This window comes from Acipenser ruthenus, chromosome 11 (genome assembly GCF_902713425.1).
Source record: "Acipenser ruthenus chromosome 11, fAciRut3.2 maternal haplotype, whole genome shotgun sequence".
Taxonomy (NCBI): domain Eukaryota; kingdom Metazoa; phylum Chordata; class Actinopteri; order Acipenseriformes; family Acipenseridae; genus Acipenser; species Acipenser ruthenus.
The window spans coordinates 22,597,250-22,620,397 of NC_081199.1; the positions used below are offsets into that span (position 1 = coordinate 22,597,250).

The 23,148-nt window shown below is 40.9% G+C and overlaps 1 protein-coding gene across 5 annotated transcripts in view; it reads right to left on the reverse strand.

Annotated features, from left to right (window-relative positions):
- The window catches only part of LOC117426176 (histone deacetylase 4-like), a 278,893-nt gene that overhangs the window by 46,116 nt on the left and 209,629 nt on the right, over positions 1-23,148 (reverse strand). For 4 of the 5 annotated variants that reach the window (XM_059033464.1, XM_059033462.1, XM_059033461.1 and 1 more), the window contains 6 exons: positions 16,208-16,336; positions 15,088-15,200; positions 13,881-13,997; positions 12,954-13,164; positions 11,611-11,852; positions 832-1,095 (listed from right to left, as the gene is read on the reverse strand). In XM_059033464.1, coding sequence (XP_058889447.1) covers positions 832-1,095; positions 11,611-11,852; positions 12,954-13,164; positions 13,881-13,997; positions 15,088-15,200; positions 16,208-16,336 — 1,076 coding nt within the window. The remainder of the gene's footprint in view (positions 1-831; positions 1,096-11,610; positions 11,853-12,953; positions 13,165-13,880; positions 13,998-15,087; positions 15,201-16,207; positions 16,337-23,148) is intronic. The other variant, XM_034043543.3, reaches the window with a different exon arrangement.

The following is a 23,148-nucleotide window of genomic DNA, read 5'->3' on the forward strand; positions in this document are numbered from 1 at the left end:
TGTAATTCAATGGTTATTTGGTATTCTTGAAGAGCATCTTGGTAAATGATAACACAGTGATCTTAACTAATGCATTCCAGAATCACTTCTGTTTCAGTCATCATATCCATCATATCAGTCATAATACTCAGAAATGTAAAACACTCCAGTGGCCTGAGGTCTGTTCTGAAATACAACTACTGCACCAGTGTAACCTGCCCCCCTGTAACATTGTTCTCGGTGGTATTTCTTACATCCACTAGGGGCAGAGTGTTGCAGAGGGCAGGTTAACAGTAATCTTCTGGTGTACCAGCTGACCTTGGAAGTAAGACATTTTTAGGAGCTCTATTGACACAGGGGTGCTTTAAATGTCTGTCTTCACATCCTGGTTATTTTATTTTTTTAATTGAAAAATTACACTTTAGCTAAGATAAGTGTGATATTTCTGACCCGTACCAAGTTTAACCCTTTCAGTCCTGGCTGGACCCCAAGGCCCTGCCTTATCTTGTGCCGCATGTTAACATATGCCGTTGGAAATCATGTCGGAACCTCCCGGGACTGTAGGTCCCAGTCTGAGGTAGTGTAGAAATGTTTTGTCCTGTTCTCATCTATCAATAAAGGAGTTTATTCTTCAGCTTGACAAACATAAATCAGGACTGAAAGAGTTAACCCCCACCTGTGGCCTCAATAGAGTTCTCAAACACCTTCTCTCTAAGTTCAGCTGGTACACAAGAATGTAACTGTAACCGCGTCCCTCACTCAAGCTGTTAACTTCTAGTTTTGTAACATTACCAGGTCTCGATTGACTCTTTGTAGTAAAAGGCTTGGTGAATTCTGCCCCCTGGTGTTTACCTGACTGAACAGCCCCTCCTGCTCGGCCTGCCTCTGCCTGTGCTGCAGCTCCTCATGTTGTTGCTGCTGCTGCTGCTGCTGGGCGTCGTCCTCTTCGCTCTCCAGAGGCTCCTGCTTGACCTGGACAAGGCGGGGCTGCCCCTCCTTGGGGGCTCGGTCTCGGAAGGGCTCGTCCGACAGGGCCTGGTGTTCCCGCAGCTCCTCCTCTGTCTCCTCGGGGTGGCTCTCGTGCTGCCGGCTTGGCTCGCTCGGCTTCGGGATCATCTAGAGGGGCAGGGGGCACAGTCAATCATTTCAGAAGACTTAAGTTTATTCAAGATTATTTCTTATTTTTCCCAAGCTGTAGAAGCTTATTATGGTCAATTTGCACCTTGTATTTTATTATTATTATTTTTTTAAAACTATACAGTGCCTTTTCATCACAGGAAAACATCATTTGGAATCCCAGTGACGGTGAATAGCGCATATACATTTAATCAATATTGATTATGATTATGCATTATTATACTTATATATGCTTTGACATGATTTCACTGCTTTCAAGCATGTTGAGATCATAGTTTTAGACAGACCCAATAATGTGGCATTTCTAGTGGAATTAGAGTCTGTCATTGATCATTGAAAGTCTCATGGTAGGGTGGCGTCGTGATAAATCCAAGGCTCTGTCAAATGTACTTTCTTGTGATTCAGTATTTTTGTTATGGATTTGTTTTTATAATAAGAGACTTCAGATTAATATTACCCTTGCATTTTCATTTAAAAGTTAGATGGTTTATTCACATGTTATGGTACTTCAGCTACAGCCGGGACATTGATTTTGCTTACAATGTCACATGGTTGCTAGGAAATGACTACTTAGAGTAAGCTTTTTTTTTATTAACTGCACGCAAGCAGACACAGTGGGATCATGTTTTCCCCTGCTGTAGCCCGATGAGAAGAAGCAGTCTCTGCCAGTTTTGCCTCTTTAACCCACAGCCAATGTGATGCTCCCTCTGCTGGAATCCACAGCTAAGACTGGTGAGTTTGCACAGCCAGGACACAAACCTGCACTGCCCTGACTGTACGAGTCATCCTGCACAGCATGAGGCCATGCCTTTACCAGATGAGCCATTCAGGGAACCCCCCCCAGGGATAGGACCCTTTCAATCTCAAGGTACTACCTCAACTTGAACGTACTGGTTATTGCTACATGACTGTCAGTTATAAATAACTGCCAAATGCACTTTTACTTACAACAAAACAAAAAGTGCACAATGAATGCACATCAATCAAGAAGAGATATCATGTGGTTGCTTTGCCAATTAAAACGTTCTCTTTTTGTTGAACATATTTGTTGTCGTTTGGATCTCAAGGGGATTAGCCTGCAGTATGACTTCAGTTATTATTATTATAAAATATTATAAGCCAATGACAACAGGTTTAAGCAGGCATTCTCACAGATAGACTGGAAAAGCTATTTGTAATTCTGTGTTACCCCCTGCTAGCAGGAAAGAGTTAAGGAACACAGTTTGTTAGCAAGGCTATAGTTCGGCTTGCAACAACCGTTGAGTGAAGACAAGCTATCAACACTCCTACACTTTTGGAGCTGCTGGAAATAAAAGAGTTCCACCCTTCACCTCTTCTCTCCCCTGTCCGACTGAACCCAGCTGAAACCTGTTGCTTGGAAATGAGAACGCAACTGAAGTGCCCTTTCTTTTAGTTTAAAAAATAAAAGAAAATACCACATTTAAAGCCCATTTATGTACAAACTGTATGTGCACACACGCTTCTACATAAGCACACATTAACATGGACAGGCATGACATACATGTTACAATATACAGTGCTCCCTCGATATGTTATCATTTGACCATTCGCTAATTTGATCGATTCCCTGTTATGGTGATTGGTAAATGCCTTTAACAACATTGTGTGACTTTTATACTGCACTTTAAACTGATGGCCTGCTTCAGCGTGTACAGCATTTACTTTTTGGCACACCAAAACAAGAGCTGCAAATCCAGTTCTTCAAGCTTACATATGTTGTATTTATTTATATACAAATTGTTAATAAATACATGCTGTCTCACAAACTCAGTGATACACAGCATCCAGCATGAGAACAGCCCTAAAATGTAACTTCCTAATATTGTCTATTAATTAGGGCAGAAGCAAAAAACTAAATCTTTTCAACCCACAATAAAACAAAATGTACCTAAGTGAAATTAAAAACAAGAATTAAAGATGCACAGAGGGGCTTAGAACCACCCATATTCCAAAGTGCCTCACTCTAAGCACATACTGAAATCACAGTGTAGTGGGAAGTCTCCATGGCAACGGCAGCTTCAGAACACATCCAATGTGTGTGTTTGAATCAAGTCCAGCTTTGGCACTGCTTCCAGAGGAACATCATTGACGTCAGAGCTCTCTGGAATTGCCTCATCCCTGCCTTCTTCTACAAACAAGCTTTCTGTTTTTCTCATTTAAGGAGAAACACTCCCATAGCACTCTGAGCGACATGCTTTTTTTCCCCGTGATTCATTTTGAAGCTCTTTTCATACATTTTGTGTTTGAAAAAAAAACAAAACAACAACAACAAAAAAAAAAAAAAAAAAAAAAACATGCACAAAGAAAAAAAGTTGGAACAATAACAAAAAAGACTTGTGAAACTCAGGGCCAATTTAGAACCAATTTTTCCCAAAGAAAACATAAACGGTAGTATTACTAGCAAGAAACAACTTAGTTGCAGGTAGAAGCAGTTGAGTTGCTAAAATTGTTGAACTCTTTTCACATATAATTAGGGTAGACATAGTATTTGCAGAATAACACAGAATATGAAAGACAGCAAAGCAAAACAACCTTGTGTTACTCCATAAATGAAATGAAATGCTGTCTTAAGTGAAGTCAATTACAGAGATCAGTGTGTGTAGTAAAACAGCAGTTTAACTTAATCTGGGCCATATTTTCCACTGTACTGTAATGATAAAGAATGACTTATTTAATTTACCAAGTTAAAAAATGATTCCATAATCACATTTTGTTATTACAAAACTGTGCTGAATTATACCGTGTGCTGGTTTACTATACCCCTAAAAAATAATGGTATAAATGTCTGTAAACTATTGGAATACTTTAGAATAATCTCTATGACAGTACATACAGTCGAAATAATTAAAGGATTGCATGTTAATTTTCCTTTAAGTAAACAAGGATATTACTGTACCAAACCCACGGTACATGTGTGTATTTACGCAACATGCTTCATTATAAACTTAGATAAGAAAAATCACATGACTTGGTGCTGGACTAGATTAACATTGATTTTAATCAGACAAGAAAAAATCATTCCAGACTCCAGAAGACACAGGGTCTGGATTGTAGAGAGTATCGCACCATTCATTTCAATAGGGACCCCAACATCATGCCAAATTATACAGGATGCAGGCTTTTAAAGGGGCTGGATTCAACAGGTTTTACCATCATATTTTCACTTGACTCTTAAATTGCATTTACTTTCATACTGGGACATTTTCAACATACTTCCAGGCCAGGATAGCTACATTACAGTGTATTTAAACTGTGGTTCAACCTTTTGCTTTCCTATGGGAATTAGCAAATTCAATTATTGCCCTCAAACTGAATTTCCAAAGTTATTGACCTGGGGCAAGCTGGTAATTGGAGTGAACTTGTTAGTACAGTGAACCTGACTGAACACAGTTGTACAGTATGCAGTGTAAAACACACTGGTATACTGACAATGGTCCAATTAGTTTCCTAATCGAATATCAGTAAGTTAACAATCAGCAATAATCAATGCACTGAGAACACTTTATTATTCAAACGCAAAAGGCAATAAAAATGTGTCTTCACAAAATCCTAAAAATACCTGCATGTAAGTGCATATTATTATACATAGTAATATAATATATTCATTGAGAAAACTATTATAGCTATCGATTATATTAATTAAACGTAAGAAGACATACGCTTTATTCATTAGAATGTGTTATTTGTGCCACTAAAAGTCAAAACGTTTGTCACTCAATTTATTAAGCTGCTGTGAACAGGAGAGAAGGAATCTGAGCTGCAAATCTACCTCCTGACCAGGAAGGGCGCTAAGAAAGGTTGGTGATAGGCCTTCACAGGGATGTACTGACTCGATGGTAGGGCGGAACCGGAAGTCGGCCATCTTGGGAAAAGGCCGTACTTGTAAGACAACTGTACTGTGACCAGCTGTGTTGTGTGCAGCGATTGGATAGAGCCTGGCACCGCACAGAATACAAGGAGGAGTTTAGCAGTACAAGGGGATGCAGCCACGTGAGTACGGCCCTGTCACAAAGACGGCCAGAGTGGGTGGCGTCAGACCGGAAGTAGGAAGGAATTCAAACAAAGACAGTGGTTGTGATGATGAGCTGAGTGCAATGGCTGCACTCAGCGTTTATTAACAAAATAAAAAAGGTTTAACAGTACAAAAACAGGACACGGCACTACACGCCAAAATAAAAAGACAAACAAAACGTACTACTAAACACTTAACAAACGGTGCACGGAGGGACAAACAAACACGGTGAGTACAAACACTTCTAGATATTATTTTTACTTTACTATTTTACGTTCTCCTTCTCTCTCTCACCCGTTCTCCACTCTCGAACACCCAACCCCGACTGCAAGAAATGTGCATCTATATATACTATTGTGCTGGGATTCAATTACTAATTAATTATTCACTTGAATCCCAGCACGTGAATTAATTCTGTGCAACCCCGTGCTCACATATTACATTTAACCAGCACGTGAAGTGATTTGTGCTCTCCTCGTGCCTAAATACAAATCTACACTTTTTAAACACACGTGAAACACAGACCCGTTTATATCCCGTGTACCAATCTATACACCAACATTAACATACGCACGCAACACACAATTGCACACAGAGGCGGGGCACATTGCCACATATACCCCCCCTTGTGCGCAGCACACATGGCCTCAACGGCCACCTCCCCCCTTAAAAATCCAGCAGTCCAGGCCAAAGTCTCGGGCTGGGAAGGGAGGCTTCAGTGGGCCCATGGCTGGCAATGCTGTCAGCACCCCTGCCGGTAGTGGCACGGCTGACAGCCTGTTGGTCCCGTCCTGCAGCGAAAAAGCTGCGGGGGCAGGTGGTCCCCTGACCTCCCCCTTCTTCGTAGCCGGCAGCTCCCTCCTGTGGGGCTCCGGCCACAAGAACTCCTGCAGCGAAACTGCTGCTGGGGAAAGTGGTCTCCAGACCTCGTCCCCCTTCTTTGTAGCCGGTAGCTCCCTTTGGTGGGGCTCCGACCACAGTACTGCCGGCAGCGAAGAAGCTGCAGTGGGAGCAGGTCTCCGGACCTCCCCCACGATCTCCGGCAGCGAAACTGCTGCAGTGGGAGCAGGTCTCCTGACCTCCCCCACGATCTCCGGCAGCGAAACTGCTGCTGGGGTTGGTGGTCTCCAGACCTCCTCCCCCTTCTTCGTGGCCGGCAGCTCCCCTTTCTGGGGCTCCGGCCACCGTACTCCCTGCGGAGGTACGGGCAGCAGAGGCAGCTCCTGCTCCTCTGCTCCGGGCGGTGGCAGAGGCAGAGGCAGCTCCAGCTCCTCTGCTCCTGGCGGTGGTGGAGGCAGAGGTAGCTCCAGCTCCTCTGCTCCTGGCGGTGGCGGAGGCAGAGGCAGCTCCAGCTCCTCTGCTCCTGGCGGTGGTGGAGGCAGAGGCAGCTCCTGCTGCTCTGCTCCTGGCGGTGGTGGAGGCAGAGGCAGCTCCAGCTCCTCTGCTCCTGGCGGTGGTGGAGGCAGAGGCAGCTCCAGCTCCTCTGCTCCTGGCGGTGGTGGAGGCAGAGGCAGCTCCAGCTCCTCTGCTCCTGGCGGTGGTGGAGGCAGAGGCAGCTCCTGCTCCTCTGCTCCTGGCGGTGGTGGAGGCAGAGGCAGCTCCAGCTCCTCTGCTCCTGGCGGTGCTGGCTCCCTCTGCTGTGGCGGCTGGGCATGTGCGCGCCGTGCTGCCTTCAGCAGCATAGCTAGAGGCTGCTGGGGGACACCAGCATCCTGCCCTTCTCCCCCCAAAAAATTTTCAGGGGGTTGAGCCTGTAACCCCTCCCCTTCCGGCTCTTGGGGCTGAACCAGCAGGCATTTTCCCTCTGCTGGTGGCTTGGGTCCCAGGGCTGTGGAAGCCCCGACTTGCCTCCCTTTGGGCTGTGGACGCACCGACTCCTCCCTTTTGGGCTGTGGACGCACCGACTCCTCCCTTTTGGGCTGTGGACGCACCGACTCCCCCCTCTTGGGCTGTGGACGTTCGGGCTCCCCCCACTCAGGCGTAGGACATTCGGGCTCCTCCCACTCAGGCGTAGGACGTTCGGGCTCCTCCCACTCAGGCGTAGGACATTCGGGCTCCTCCCACTCAGGCGTAGGACATTCGGGCTCCTTCCGCTTGGGCTGTGGACGCTCAGGCTCCTCCCATTTGGGCTGTGGATGCTCAGGCTCCTCCCATTTGGGCTGTGGACGCTCAGGCTCCTCCCATTTGGGCTGTGGACGCTCAGGCTCCTCCCCATAACTGCGGAAGGGACAGTGGGCGAACAGGTGATTCTGGTCGCAGAGGAGGCACCCCGGCGATGGCTTGTTACATCGCCGTGGATGCCTGGCCCTTAGGCGGCACTCCTCCTCCCTGTCTTTCACCTCTTTATCCGTCTCTGCCTCCCGCTTGGGCTGTGAAGGCAAAACCAGCAGGCATTCACCCTCTGCTGGTGGAGATGGGGACAGCAGGTACTCACCCTCTGCTGGTGGAGATGGGGACAGCAGGTACTCCTCTGCTGGTGGTCCTGCTACCTGGGCTGCTGTTCCGTTTATGGTTGCCTCCAGGTAGCTGAGGACAAACTCCACACCTTCCTCCAAGGTGTTTGGGGTGTGTTCCTCCTGATATGCCTCCCATCTCTCACTGTCCATCATCCACAGGGCCCGGACGACTATGGGCAGAGACTGGGCCTCCAACCCAGCATTCTCTAGGAACCAGCCCCGCAGTTTGATGGCGTCTTCTGCCATTGACTTTTTTTTTTTTTTTTTTTTTTTTTTTTTTTTTTAAACAAAACCCCTCCTGGTCTGACGCTTGGAGGCGCGGCTATCCCACGATGACACCACGTGTCACAAAGACGGCCAGAGTGGGTTGCGTCAGACCAGACAGGAATTCAAACACAATTCAGACGGACGGTGGTGATGAGCTGAGTGCAATGGCTGCACTCAGCGTTTATTAACAAATAAAAAGGTTTAACAGTACAAAAACAGGACACGGCACTACACGCCAAAATAAAAAGACAAACAAAACGTACTAAACACTTAACAAACGGTGCACGGAGGGACAAACAAACACGGTGAGTACAAACACTTCTAGATATTATTTTTACTTTACTATTTTACGTTCTCCTTCTCTCTCTCACCCGTTCTCCACTCTCGAACACCCAACCCCGACTGCAAGAAATGTGCATCTATATATACTATTGTGCTGGGATTCAATTACTAATTAATTATTCACTTGAATCCCAGCACGTGAATTAATTCTGTGCAACCCCGTGCTCACATATTACATTTAACCAGCACGTGAAGTGATTTGTGCTCTCCTCGTGCCTAAATACAAATCTACACTTTTTAAACACACGTGAAACACAGACCCGTTTATATCCCGTGTACCAATCTATACACCAACATTAACATACGCACGCAACACACAATTGCACACAGAGGCGGGGCACATTGCCACAGGCCCCTTACACTGAAACACTAAAGCGGCATGCGTTTTGTTTTGTTATTGTCTTGCAGAGGAGTAGCGGTTTGGGAGCTGCAGCCATGGAGCCAGCACATACACTCCGAAGCACCACTACCTCTGCACAGCACAGCACCAAAGCAACAACTTATTTCACCTGGCTCACTTTTCTGTGCACTTGTGGAATTATTGTAGTGTGATTATTATTTGTTCAACCTTTTTGTTTGGGGCATCAAACCCGCTGTTTTAACCCCCATACCATTGCTGATATAGGGGGTGGATTATACTAATTAAAAAACGGACCTTTTTATTGTAAATATACCTCCTGATCGGAGACTCACTTCTTCCCATGGCACTCACATCGTGACAGCTGCTTTTGGTATTTCCAAATTCATTCAATTCTGGCATTTCTTATCACACAAATGGATGGTCTTTAGTCTAGCACTGCGCAAGGAAAGTGCGTGTTACTGTGTAGCTGGCTACGGGAAGCTCAAAATTGTGCAGCAGGGCGATTATGTGATCAATGCATGTTTAATTGAGGCTCACAAAATAAATGCCATGGCGATCAATAATGGTTTATTGTTGCATCTCTATTCACTGAACCAACTAAATATTGTAATAAAAGCCACTACTTTATTAAAAGAATCTCCCACTGTCATTATCCTGTGCATTTCATCGAAGTACTTTAACACCCAGAGTATATACATTTTTTTAATGCTTGGTACACAATACTCATAACGAAAGCTATGCACAAGTTTACAATCTACTTTAACAAAACTGCCAACAAAGAGGAACTTTATTCACTCACCTCATCTTGATAAATTCAAGGAGAACATGGGAGCGTACTCGGAGGAGCAAGGCGAGCGCTTCCACCAGGATATACTGGACTTTGAACGCCGCTACCAAGGACAGTATAACGAGAACATGATGGGAGACTACATTTGGGGGCTGATTCGTGGAAGTGATTTACAGTATAATCGTAAATCTCGAAAAACTACTCACTTCTAAATCTTTTGTGGTCATTTTTGTATTACTTTAGTATAAATACATGTTCATTTGGATTCATATGTTGTTTTTTTCTGACTTTATGCGAACGAAAAGACACAAATTCGCCCATTTTCTCATTGGAAATAGGTAAATTTCTAAATATCACTGTCCTGGTCACAAAAGCAAAGTTTGTGGGGAATAATAGCCATTTTCTATACTTTTGAGACATAAGCAATTAGGAAATAACACTTACTACCCAGGAACAAAAATTGTGTTACATAGTGTAATTGAATCAATCTGAGAATAAAAAATGCTTCATTGACTTCCAGCTTTATTGAATCAATGACAATAAAAGGTTTTGACTGTAGATGATTCCGTTCAGGCATTTGAGTGTTGTAAGTTGGCATCTGTTTCCGACTATAATATTTGATATTAAAACCCAGGGAGCAGTGACATGATTGACATAAACATAGATCAAAATGGAGTTAAGTAAACTGTCTGAACAAAACTAAATACAGAAAGTATTTTACCCATAACATTCATACTGAAAAGGTATGAATAAATCTAGGTCTGATTATGCATAACCAGTCACAGATGAATGTCCAATGAGGAATGCTCATTTCACCCACAGATTCCCATCACTAGCACGCGCTGTACCTGGTCACAAAATCTTTCTTTCCCTGTCCAAGCACAGATAATTATAAAACAAATACTGTGAATATGTTCTCTGTATCTGTGGGTACTGTAGCCCAGGTTCCCTGTAGGGGAGGGGGCTATTGAGGACTTAGATCTAGCGGTCTCCCTGTAGCGGTGTGACAGCGAGGGCCCTAGACTACAAAAAACAATTTTGTGAAAATGTTGAGCATTGGTTTGGAATGTTAGTAAAGGAAAGTGGAATTAACAACGTCTTTAGTAACTACATTGCCAGTGAATTTGGTCTCTACCAACCACACAGAAGAAAATACAATGACCCTTGGTCAGGAACCAAGAGACCAAGTCTAGTGCTCTTCGCATGGAAAATTACCTTAGTAGAACCTCTTTTTTTTACTTTATCTGTGGTGAGGACCGTTTCTTGCAGGGTTGTCATACATTCTTGTAACCCAGGGGAGGCAGCTTCTGAAGGGGAGCATTCAGCTGCCCCAGTGCACTAAAAACAGCACTACAAGAACATGGCTTTTCAGGATTATTTGGGTAGGGCAATGGAGCCATGCCTTCAAACTCATGAAAACAGTTTGTTTGTCTACTACAGTTCATATACAGTATGGCTTCTCTGAATTTCTGTGGCTTTCTGACATCCCTTAACAAACAGCAACAACAACAATAATAATAATAATAATAATAATAATAATAATAATAATAATAATAATAATAATAATAATAATAATAATAATAATAATTAAATACAATTATTTGGCAACTACCTCAAAGTTGACTGGGTTTCAGTAAGAAAATAGTTCTTATCTTGAGTTGGCTGCTAGAGTTTTATTGTCTTTACTTCCTTTTAACTTCCTTCAATGTGTAACTAAACACCTTCAAAACAACATTGTATGTAAAAACTGAACAGACAACATTCGAAGAAAAATTAACTAAATACTAAAACTTGTCTAATCATAATTACTCCAAAAATACCTTACTGTGGCTCTAGAGAGCGTTACGATGCATCTAGACTATGGAATTCATTGCTGGGTCATTTGTCAGATACCATTAATATTTTAAAAGACTTAATTAAATTGACACATCAATTTTTTATTGCCTTCTTGTTTCTAAAGCACCTTTAAATAAACTCACATTGTATTATAGTCATTATGACTAAAATATGCAAAGGCTAAGTTGAATTAAAAATAAACATCTGACATTTTCTGTAAGTTTTTAAGTCCTTTTGGCATATAGGTGTTGAAAAAAAAACAATTTAGCCTACTTCACAACAGAATAGTAACAAAAACGTTTATCATACTAAATTGTTGCATGATGTCATGATGTAAACAACAAACCAAAGTTAATGCCTACATCACTCTTCTCCCCACACACTTGTTGCCGTGCCAACAGGCATTACCTACCTTGTTGAGATGCAGCTGCTGCTGCTGGAACTGCTGCTTGTGTTTCTCCAGGAACTGCTGGTGCTGATGTTGGATGACGAGCTGCTGCAGGGCCTGAGCATTCTGGGGCAAGGGGGCGGACTGTGTGCGGCCTAGCGGGCGGTGCTGCCTCAGCTTGTGTATGGTGGGGGAGACCCGTTCACCGCCACCCACCAGGGACTGTGCGTGGAGGGGCAAGGCCCCGAGGCCTGAAACATACCAGTCTGGAGATAATGTGAAAGGAAAAAGAAAAAGCAGAAAAAACAGCACCAGAATAAGAGATAACAAGAGAGAAAAAGAGAAAAAAGGGAGGAGGAGGACTGCCGTTCAGTATTGCTGACACACACAAAATAAAATGTTATTTAAAATAAAAATAAAATGTTTCACCTGTGCAATTACTTTTTCACACATTGTTTATGTTAGTTTGTGAACACAAGGGGCAATATATATTTATTTTCTTGGCAGTATTTTTAACTATTTGGTAGCAATTGTAATTGACTTATTATTTAAGGATATGTTGAAATGCTTATTTATTTATTTTTAATTTCCTAATTTGATAATAACTGTGAGGATCCCTAGAAAGGACAAGAAAGGGGTCTTTTTATTTCAGTAAAGGTTGTTAATAACACCGAAAATGTGGACTGATTCTCTTATGTATTATTTATTTTTAGTAAATAATTTTAAATAACTTCTTTCATAATTAATATTATTTTGCCTTGCACCTGGATTAGGCAGGGTTGCCATGGCAATTTAGTTCCCAAGTGATTTATTTTAACAACTCAATAGTGGTAACTGATAAACTGTAGATGTAATTAACATTTTGACTATAATTCTTTGAACTGACTTTTGGTTCACATTCTTAAAGTGTAAAAATCTCTTAATGGTCCTATTAAGAGAAATGTGCGTTTGCTTGGATACTGTAGGTGTGAATGGGCTAACTGTCGCTAGATACAGTTGTTAACAGAGGCAAGTGAGGAATACATGAAAACTGGAAGAGTAGTGTTCAGATTGTATTCCTTTCTCTCTCTCTCTCTCCTTTGCCTACATGGCCAACTGTACCTAGCAACAATTAACCCATTTACACCTACATAAGGGTATGTTTAACATAGGCAACATTAGCATGTTAACCCATGGGGGAGTGGATACCACACTACCGAGGGATATGAGAACGTGAACCAAAACTCATTTCAACCTTGAGACACTGAGAAAGATTTATCGTCAAAAACGTTTTTTATTTTAAATTTACAAAGTTTATTTTAGTAGTTTTATAACAACCTTGTAAATAAACAAACATCAGTTTGAAAAGGCTGTGGCCTGTGCCTTACCTGTCAACAGGGGGTTTTGTGCAGTGGACTGCTCCAGTAGGACTATGTGCTGTAGGAGAGGTTTATGTGCATTCCCCCCGTCCCTCTCTAGTGCAGCGGCACCCAGGTAGGAGGACAGGTGGGCACCGGGGATGAAGGGAGTGGTTCTGGGGAGCCCCTGCTGGAGTGCAGGCATGGCCAGGCGGTCACCTTCCTGCTGTCCTGAGGCAGTCTGCAGTGAGACAAGGAGGAAGCAGCAACTTAGAGGCCTTATCAGTTCAATCCTTTTTTTTTTAGCCCCTGTTTTGAATGCTACTTTGTCGACTTATCAATTGGTCTATCAACAATCCCAGCAAAACTGAAAGTGAAATATTGAACAGGCCACTACCACAGTGCTCTAAAATAGATTTTATTTTGTTCCGACGAGGCAGTAATGAGTGTCCAGCAGGTTTTCTGTACACTGGTTTCACCACGCTTTAGTTTGAGGCTACAATAATAGTCACCTAAAAATGTTATTGAATTCACTTCAAGATATAAACTTTATTAATAATGGCCCACTACCTGCAGAAATATTAATGTTGTGATAAAATAACTACTGGTGTAAATAAAACATCGTTGTTATTATTAACTGTCCTTACTTTTTATTTCATTGATATTTTTGTTTGTCTGTTAATAAAGACTTATTTTATTTTTGGTAAAATGTATAAGAAGCTCAGTAGACAAGCTTTCCATTTTACCTTAGAATTCTGATTGAGTGTTTTAAAGTTAAGAATGATGCCCTGTCCATTCAGCTTGTGCATTTTACTGTCTGCAAAACAGGAGCGGAAGTAGTCTTTCTAAGATAATTTCACTGGTCTGGTCTGAGTTTAAAGTTAGCATTCCATATCAACCCCAGCCCAAACTCCACCATGGCGATGGTACCAACATGCAACGCTGTTGGTTACTTACACTGGACGGCCCAGTGGCTGGCAATCCTAATGTGATGTTGGGTAGAGAAGGCGACGTGTACAGAGACAACTGTGTCATTGATCCTTCCCGATTCACCAGCCTGTGAGCCAAGGTGGGCTGAAACAGGACAACACAAAATGAAAAACTGTGTGACAAAGGAAGATGGTGCAGTGGGGGGTGAACTTCGTGCTGTGATTCTGTACCCATGACAACTGTCCCAGGACTGAATACTTTGGGGGAATCTCTTAATCTCTGAAACCAGCAGCCCTAGCCAGTGCTATTGTCCCTTTCATTTCGTGGGCACTAAATTCACAAATTCAAATCATAAATAAATTTAAAATTAAAGTACAGTAGCTTCAAATGTAATTTTCTTAATTTTTTCTACTGTCCCCTTACCTTTTAATAATGTTTGCAATGATGTACCGTCTAGTGACCTGCCGCTTCTGGAGCTGGCTCCTACTTCTATAAAAAGACACTAGAAGATCTAGCCTTTATGCACACAAAATGTGTCAATGGCTGGCAACTACAACTGAAGAACAGCTTTAACTTACCAAAAATAACGACCACTTACAATGATTGCAAACATCATAAAAAGGTAAAGGAAAAAGTATTAAAAAAATGAAAACGTAATTTGAAGCTACTTCTTAAATTACATGTAATACATACGTTTATCCAATCTACTTTGATACCCCCAATAAGTAGAGCTAAAAAATGTCCTTAGCAAGTGTACAGGGAATTGGATAAGTGGATTCCCTACATGTATGTACACATGTCTAAGTGTGACATACACACAGTATATAGTACCTCCAGAAACTCTCAATAACTAAAGAATGTTTTTAGCAAATGTAAATCACAATTGGACAAGCGGTTCTCTAGACATGTGTATAGCTCTAAAGCGTCACATGCATACTTAGGAGCCCTTATCTCTCAACGTCTCCATATTTTTTGGACACTGCATCTGAGATAAGTCATCAGCAGCATATATTACTGGCAAGTCTTTATCAGATTATCCGAATCCCATTTCTGCACGCCATACAAATCTATCTCGCTTGCTTTTTTTCCATCACCCCCACTCATGGCCAGTTTGATAAAGAGGTTCAAGGGGTCAAGATTGTTTAGCTGGCACACTATGTCACAACAGAGCTTGAAGGCTGTTTGCTGGGCAGCTCAATCTACTGGGCAGGCTGTGCAGAGTGGCGGTCCGTACCTCGGCTAGGCTGTTGCTAACAGATCCTGCGATCCCGTTCTCTGTAGTGATGTTGTTTGAGCTGTTATTTGGAGAACTTGGTCCAGATCCAGGGGCACTGTTGCATGCTGATTCTACAAACAAAAAACAAAAACAACAAAAAAATATATGCAAATGCATTCCTCTCATGCAACATGAAACAAACCGACAAGGCTTTGTTCACACAAGTGTTGAAGAAATAGTTTGAACGCTTTTAACCTTTAACAATATTTTGTTCAAAAAGGACAGACTCTACTCTCGTGGATGGATAATATTCATTCTGTATGCGTTTATCGTGAATGAAAATGTCTGAGGTGTTTGCTTATAGTAATATACTCACTAGCAACTTTTTTAGGACCCCCCTCCCAAACTAAATATATGTCTGAAGATATATTGTGGCCCGTTCCTGTAGGAGTTGGGTCATACTGAAGATGTATTGTGGCCCGTTCCTGTAGGAGTTGGGTCATACTGAAGATGTGTTGTGGCCCGTTCCTGTAGGAGTTGGGTCATACTGAAGATGTGTTGTGGCCAGTTCCTGTAGGAGTTGGGTCATACTGAAGATGTGTTGTGGCCCGTTCCTGTAGGAGTTGGGTCATACTGAAGATGTGTTGTGGCCCGTTCCTGTAGGAGTTGGGTCAACCTGAAGATGTGTTGTGGCCCGTTCCTGTAGGAGATGGGTCATACTGAAGATGTATTGTGGCTACGAATGTAACATTAATGTTTATCCCACAGTTGCTCAAGTTCCTGGAAGAGGACTACAGGCTCTAAAGAGTTATTGAAAACCCTAGTGGGGTGAAACTAAAGTTGAATACAGAAAAACAAACATATAATATTGTTTCATTGTGATATTTTCTCTCATGATTATCACTTTGTGAAATGTTCATATTGTGACATAGCTATGATGGCATCTATTTTTTTATCCACGGCAACCATGCATCTTTATAAATCATCCTGTATTCCAGGATAGTGAATTCTAGGGTTTATCTCAGGAGATAACCTTGAGTAAAAATGTGCCTCAGAGCTAGTACAGGCAGTCCCTCTGATTAATAAAGGAATCTTTAAGTGACTAGCCTGTCAAGCAATTCCCCTTATGACGGTTTACCTGCAACATCAATTGACCGTTTTTTTGCAGCTGTGACAGGGCAGTCTTTCCTCCGTAACAAAGGGCTGCTCCTTCTTTCTGTTACCTTCTGTTTTAGTCGAGAACGCAGCTTCAGGTTAGGTTCAGACGCTGCAAGACAAGGAAAGAGAACACATCAGAAAACAAACCACACTGTTCTATCAATATTATTAAGATATAAGACTTGAACTCAGTTCTAGAAGTCACCATTGCAGAAGATGTGTGCCGATAGTTTCAGAATAATTCCCTTAAATTTTATTTGCATCACTTAAATGGAACAAAACATTGTCCTTGTTTACACAATTGTTGAGTACCAATCAGTAACAAACTGACAGTGTGATTTAATACAGAATCTGTTGAGATCAAAATAACTAAATTATTCATATTTTATAGGCGATTATTTGCTTTTATTTAATCGCTACTTTAATCGCTACTTTGCCCTTCAGATAATTAGCCCCTTGTGCATCTTCCCTGGAATATACAACTGATTTTTTTTTTTTTTCAAAAGCACTCAAGTTACAATATTCAGCAACTCTTAAACTGTTTAAAAAAACAAATTCAAAAGATACAGAGAGGAGGAAGAAGAGTCACATGTAGTTATTGAATAGAAGACAGAAGGAGCTCAGATGGTGGATTGATGTTTGAGTCCATCAATGTAGGACTTTCTTTACTATATATTTCCCCCATTGATAAACTGGCAGTTTTTCCTTTGTTCCTTTGTTTTACGCTAATGAACCTCTTTGATATACATAATGTATTAAATCACCACCACCCCCTGGTTCATGCACTAATATATGAAACAAGCAAGCACACCAAGTGCTTTAAGAGAAATATTCTCTTTAGAAAATAATATACCAAAATATACGACTTGGGAGTCAATTATTAGCTAGTCAAAGAACTTATAAAAACAAACAAACAAACAAAAAGATTATTTTCCCTTTTTGAAAGTTTTAAAAGAACAAGTTATTTTTTGACACGCGCAATGAAGTAGTACATGCTTTCACTTTAGAACAGTAACATTTGAAATTAGCATTATAGACTTTAACTTTCACAACTGAAGCATGGGGGCAGTATCTCTTTGGAAATAAGTTGACATGCTTTGTATAAATATTTACACTTCTCCACCTGCCACAGGGAAATAGGGAAAAGGCATGTAAGCAATGAGCTTGCATGATTAAAAAAAGCTGCCTTTATAATACTGGAAAAATATACATACTGTCACTCCTGCCCTACTTAGTAGACCCACCCTTGCTGTGACCTAAAATGTACCCCTTCTATTACTGTGTGTGATTCAGTGCATAGATACCAGCCATAATGCTGTCTTAATTAGTGCTGTCCAGACAGTGATGGACAATGGGTTTCATATACTGTAAAGTGCACTTAGCAGTTGTTCAGTATTATGGTTATACCAATAACCTTTTCACAGCAAGTACTGTACAACATATTATTTAGTACTGTATTTTCACTAATAGGGCCAACTAAATAGCTACTTGCAGGAAAAGCCACAAACCAAGCTAGGTTAGGGTTTTCCACTAAGAAACTATTTAAAAATGTGCACTAAGAGAGGATGTATTGTTTGTTTTACATATGGGACATATTTAATACAGAATATTATATAGCAGGTACTGTGCCAACAAAATATATCACAACGCTCACTTTTTATTAGAATATAATACTGTCTCTCAGTGTAAATAGAAAAATAAATACAAATGATAATCTGTATCATTTAGCACTGCTGGTTACCAGTAATCTAAACTATTCATCTGTTCATTAGGAAACTATTATCAATGCTTACCTCAAAATTAAAAATAAAATGCAGGTTATTTTTAAATTTTGTACTACATGAATTCCATAAAGTTTGAGGCTTCATGCTCATATCATAAAATAAATACTAAAAAGACTGTAAAACATATGGATTTGTTTTGAGGTAATGAAGGCCAGTCATTTTCTACCAAAAAACGAACTGTAATGGAAAATCAGCGACCCAAATTCGCTTTTTGCTTATTTTTAAACTTCAAAAATCATAAGAGTCTGCTAAGTGCTGCTTTACACTCTGTCTGGCAGGATCAGTAATTAAAAATGTACAGCTGTTATCCTCAACCATATCCTTTCTGCACTCCTGCATAATAAATGACAGTGTTGATTAAAATCACTTTCGTTTCTTGCTATTACAATATTATTTTGGCTGAGAAAGAAAACTCATGCAATATCAGAATTAATTACAGACCAGTATTAAATACACGTAATCAGAGCACTCACTCGTTGAATCTGTGCAAGGCACCCAGCTGTAAAGACAGGACCCCATTGGAAAAAGACAAGCCACATCTCAGGTGGCCTTTAACCTTCTGTGCCACCGGTACAGGCACACACCATCATCACCACAGCTTCCTTCAGACAGTTTAGGACTATATATATTTTTGTAAAATATCATTTTTTCTTTCAATATGTGATTTTTAGTGCTCATTAAGATGGCACTAGGGTTGTTACAGTCTGTGTGATGCAACGGCACAGTGCTGTACCGTGTAAAATAAACTATGAACCAAAAACTCCACAAGACTCCTCAAGCAAAGCCATCTCAAGTCATATTGGGCTGCTTTTAAGGACTGTTTTTTATTTATTTTTAATCAGGTAGGTATTGCACATTTAAACACAACAGCAGTTTTGATACATTTTTACCATTTTCAGTTTTTTCAAACCCATTAACACACTTGACCTTTAAATAAAAAAGCCGTGTTGTGCAGCTCAAGAAGTCATTCTGGGTTAAACGGTTGTTTGAAAACTGAGATTAAACCTACAGGCTACTCCTGTTTACCCCGAGTTACACACACCCTTAATTTAGTTAGTTTTCCTTACTTTTTTTTCTCAGTAAATCCGCAAACCCAACTCACGCTCTCAGTAATTCCTTTCTCTCGTTTCCTCCCCCTGACAACTCTTTTAACTCCCCGACAATTACATCATTAAGTCTGACTCCAGTATCCTCCCCATTTATTCTTTCTAAATCCAAATGTGTTTGTTTAACTTTTCTTAATCAACCCATGATAACCATTTTATGTTCATTCATTAACTCGTTGATTTTACTTTTAAACATTTTACATTATATCCACACTTTGTTTACCATCCAGTTTGTTTATGCTGGCTCTTCACATTTTATTACTTTAACCATCTCCTCAATTAAACATTCTCACAGGGCCTTACCCAGTGTGCATTCTTTACACCCACTGCCCTAAAGCTGCCAAAGTTTGATCTGGAATGTACACTCCATCACACCCTCTTTAAAACAGTTTAAAAAGAATCTGTGAACTGCAAACTTGATTTAATTAATCATAAAGCACCTCACCAAAAATGCAGGCCACAACCGTTATCTGGATTGACCACTTTCTTAAGATAGAGCTGTTCAGTTTGTCCAGTTTTCCTTTGTCTCTCTGAAAGGCTTTCTGCAGTGGCACCCATTAGTTTCAAACTGTGATGCTGTTCTTTGTAACATGGCCACCTGTCCACTGAGACACAAAACTCATACAGGACTCCAAAACAGATGATAGTTTGTACAAACTGATTTCAACTTTTAACTGCAAGCAAAAGCATTAATGCTCAAATTAACTGTCATTAAGTAATAAGCGTTCTCAAATAATGCTGGTCATCAGTTAAAAAATAATTGTTGAAAACTACACCCACCCCCCTCCCCTCCTCCTCCTCCAAGACGAGGCAGCCAAATGTCTTTCTTATACCCTGGATGCATGGTTAAGCAGGCCCAAAGGAATCAGTAAACAAAACAGGGGTACTGTTCTGTGAAGGTAAGGGCCCAGCCTGGCTAGTCTCGGAATCATAAGGATCATTTAAGAACCGACTTGACGCTGCTTTAGATTAACCAGCTTCTAGGAAATGGACAGGCACTGGTGGGAAAAATGACTTATGTTACTATTACTGCAGTAAGAGGTTGTTCCAAACAACATAATAAAATGTAAGGAGGAGAGGAGGCCATTCGGGTTATCGTTGCTCGCATGATTCCTAGTCCTGTAGCTGATTGATCTCAGAACAAGTTGGGTCATAAAGAATCCCAGTGATTCAGCATCAACAACATAATTAGGTAACCAATTCCAAACCCTCACCACTCTGTGTAAAGAAGTGTCTCCTTCCCTCTGTCCTAAGTCTAGCTACATAATTATCAACTTAGTCCTCTGGTCCTGGTTTCTGTGTTGCACTTATAGTATTGGTTTACATGTCCAAACTGGGTTAAATCCCAGGATGCAAAATAGAAATTGAAAAAGTTTTTTTTTGGTTTTTATGTTACTTTCATTTTACAGGCTGGTATTTTATTAATGGTCTTATAAGGTAGCAACCTGGCTACGTACGTAAAAAATAAATAAGTTATTTTTAAAACTATATGGGGCACGACACCTTTTACAGTCTCACAAAACATTTAATCAACATCATTATTATTCAACAGGGCTTATTAAAACTGCAGATGAAACTGCACTGCTTTTAAAAACGTCTAAAAAAGGAAGCTCTTAAGCTAATGAGCCCTCTTTTGTGATGCTTAACATGCTTTGAATTGCATTTGAAAAGCACGGTGCAACTTTAAACAAAACCAAAAATCCATATAAAAATGAATGTGAAATCGATGCAAATGCGCTGTTTACTGCAAAGGCCCCAATTAATGATGGCTGCATGTAAATTACAAATGAGATCTCTTCACTGCTCTAAGAGCTACAGATCAGCTTCTATTTCAAGGGAAGGGTTTATCAGCCGGCACACTTCAAATAAAAACAAAAAAATAAAATGAAGTGTTGCAGCTCACTTGCTTTCATCTTTAAAATAAGCTTTGTCTGTTAATAAGCACACAATACCTTTCAGATAGTGGCCTGAGCTCTTTCATTCTTGTGTTAACAGCATGTTAACCTTGAGCTTTTCAAAAACAAAAAGACATCTAACTCACTTACAAAGTAATAAAATATGTACTAGAAAATACTGCCAGTTCTTTTTTTGTGTGTGTGTTTTTAAAACGTCCTTCCTACAATTTCTGTACGATTGCAAAAAGACTGATAGCACAACAAGAACAGTGGGAGGTAGGATGAACTTTAAAAATACAGATGAACCCGCTTTCTATCAGGATTGACCAATCCTGAGGCAATCCTGAGACTAATAAATACTATAAATGGTGTTTAAATTGAAAATGATGGTGATTGGTTGAGATAATGAAGGCAGGATCTGCAGCGCTCCTTTTATGGACATTCGTAACAGGAAGTTATTCCACTTATTTATTATTATTATTATTATTATTATTATTATTATTATTATTATTATTATTATTATTTATTTCTTAGCAGACGCCCTTATCCAGGGCGACTTACAATTGTTACAAGATATCACATTATTTTTACATACAATCACCCATTTATATAGTTGGGTTTTTACTGGAGCAATCTAGGTAAAGTACCTTGCTCAAGGGTACAACAGCAGTGTCCTCCACCTGGGATTGAACCCACGACCCTCCGGTCAAGAGTCCAGAGCCCTAACCACTACTCCACACATTCTTTAAATAACTTTGTGAACATCCTTTAAGAAGCTTCTAGACACAATTCTTGGATCAATTGGCTACAAAGAAACCAGACTAGTGGTAATGAGATGGATAGTGTCCTCTCTTTCATAAATGTGTATTTGTTCAAGTCTGAATCTTAAGTGGCTTCTCAAATACAAACACAATGGTCAAGAGAATCATATAATACACTTGTCAATGTCATCCAAAGCGTTTGGGGCATTCAACCCCACTAATGTTTTCCACCACAGATACATGATGTGATTCGAGCCTGATGGTACTGATCCAAAACACTAACTTGCATTAACCAGGGAATATGTAACTATAATCCATACTGTTAGAAAGCCATTAAAAGTAATGCTTTTAAATGACTTTACTTCCCTTACCCTAGCTTCAACCTAACTCTAACCCTATTAGCTGATATGAGCATGAAACAGATAATTACAGGCCATCAACTTGGTAATTATCCTCTTAATTCCTGTTATTTGTTATTCACCCTCAACAAATGTTATGATTAATAATACCAGAGTTAGAAACTCAGGAAAATATGCTCAGTTTGAATAATTATACAGTTGCTACGGTTATTATTGAGAGGACTATACCTCTCTTGTGTGGATTTGTTAAATTACTTATAAATGAGGGTCCCCATTGTCTCATCCAGTAAAGGCACTTCTACCATGGAGTGCAGGGGGAGTCATACTGTTAGGAGCTCCCTGGTTCACCAGTCTTCGCTGGGGGCCCACAGATAGCGAAGTATTGGCCCTGCTCCCGTGGGCTGGCAAATCGTTTGGGCATTGCTGACCACCAATCCTGACTCCACTTACGAAGTTCCATTGCTCTGTGGTTACCACAACAACATAGCCAAATGGTCAAATTACTTCATTTATTTACAAAAAAAAATAAAATAATAATGTTGGTGGAATCTCCCCCTCCTCAGTCTCGGAGAGAATCAAATATTGTTCCCAGTAGTTGGCACAAAGACACCACTGTTGGAAGCCTTTGAGTCTCTCTCCAAAGCTGGCATTGAATAGCCTCCCCTCTCAGCTTCCCAGCAGCGAATCCCATTGACCACTTGGAGCCCACCCTACCCTTGAGCGGGGCGGTCACACTGGGACCCAGCTGTGGCTCCATTCATTCAGATGTCCCCGTGGGAAGGGAAGAACATTTATCCCACAGTAAGAGAGTCTGGGGCGAATGGGTCAGGTCAACAGCAGGAAGTGTGTGTGTGTGTGTGTGTAGGCGGCACACAAAGATCACCACTGGAAATGGCTGGACTGCGTGCCCCAAGCAAGGCGCAATGAAATAAATTATACAGCAAGTGTATAACCCCCACCTCCTACTCCACTATTATTGGGGCTTCAGTACAAGTACATTACAGTACTGTATGTCT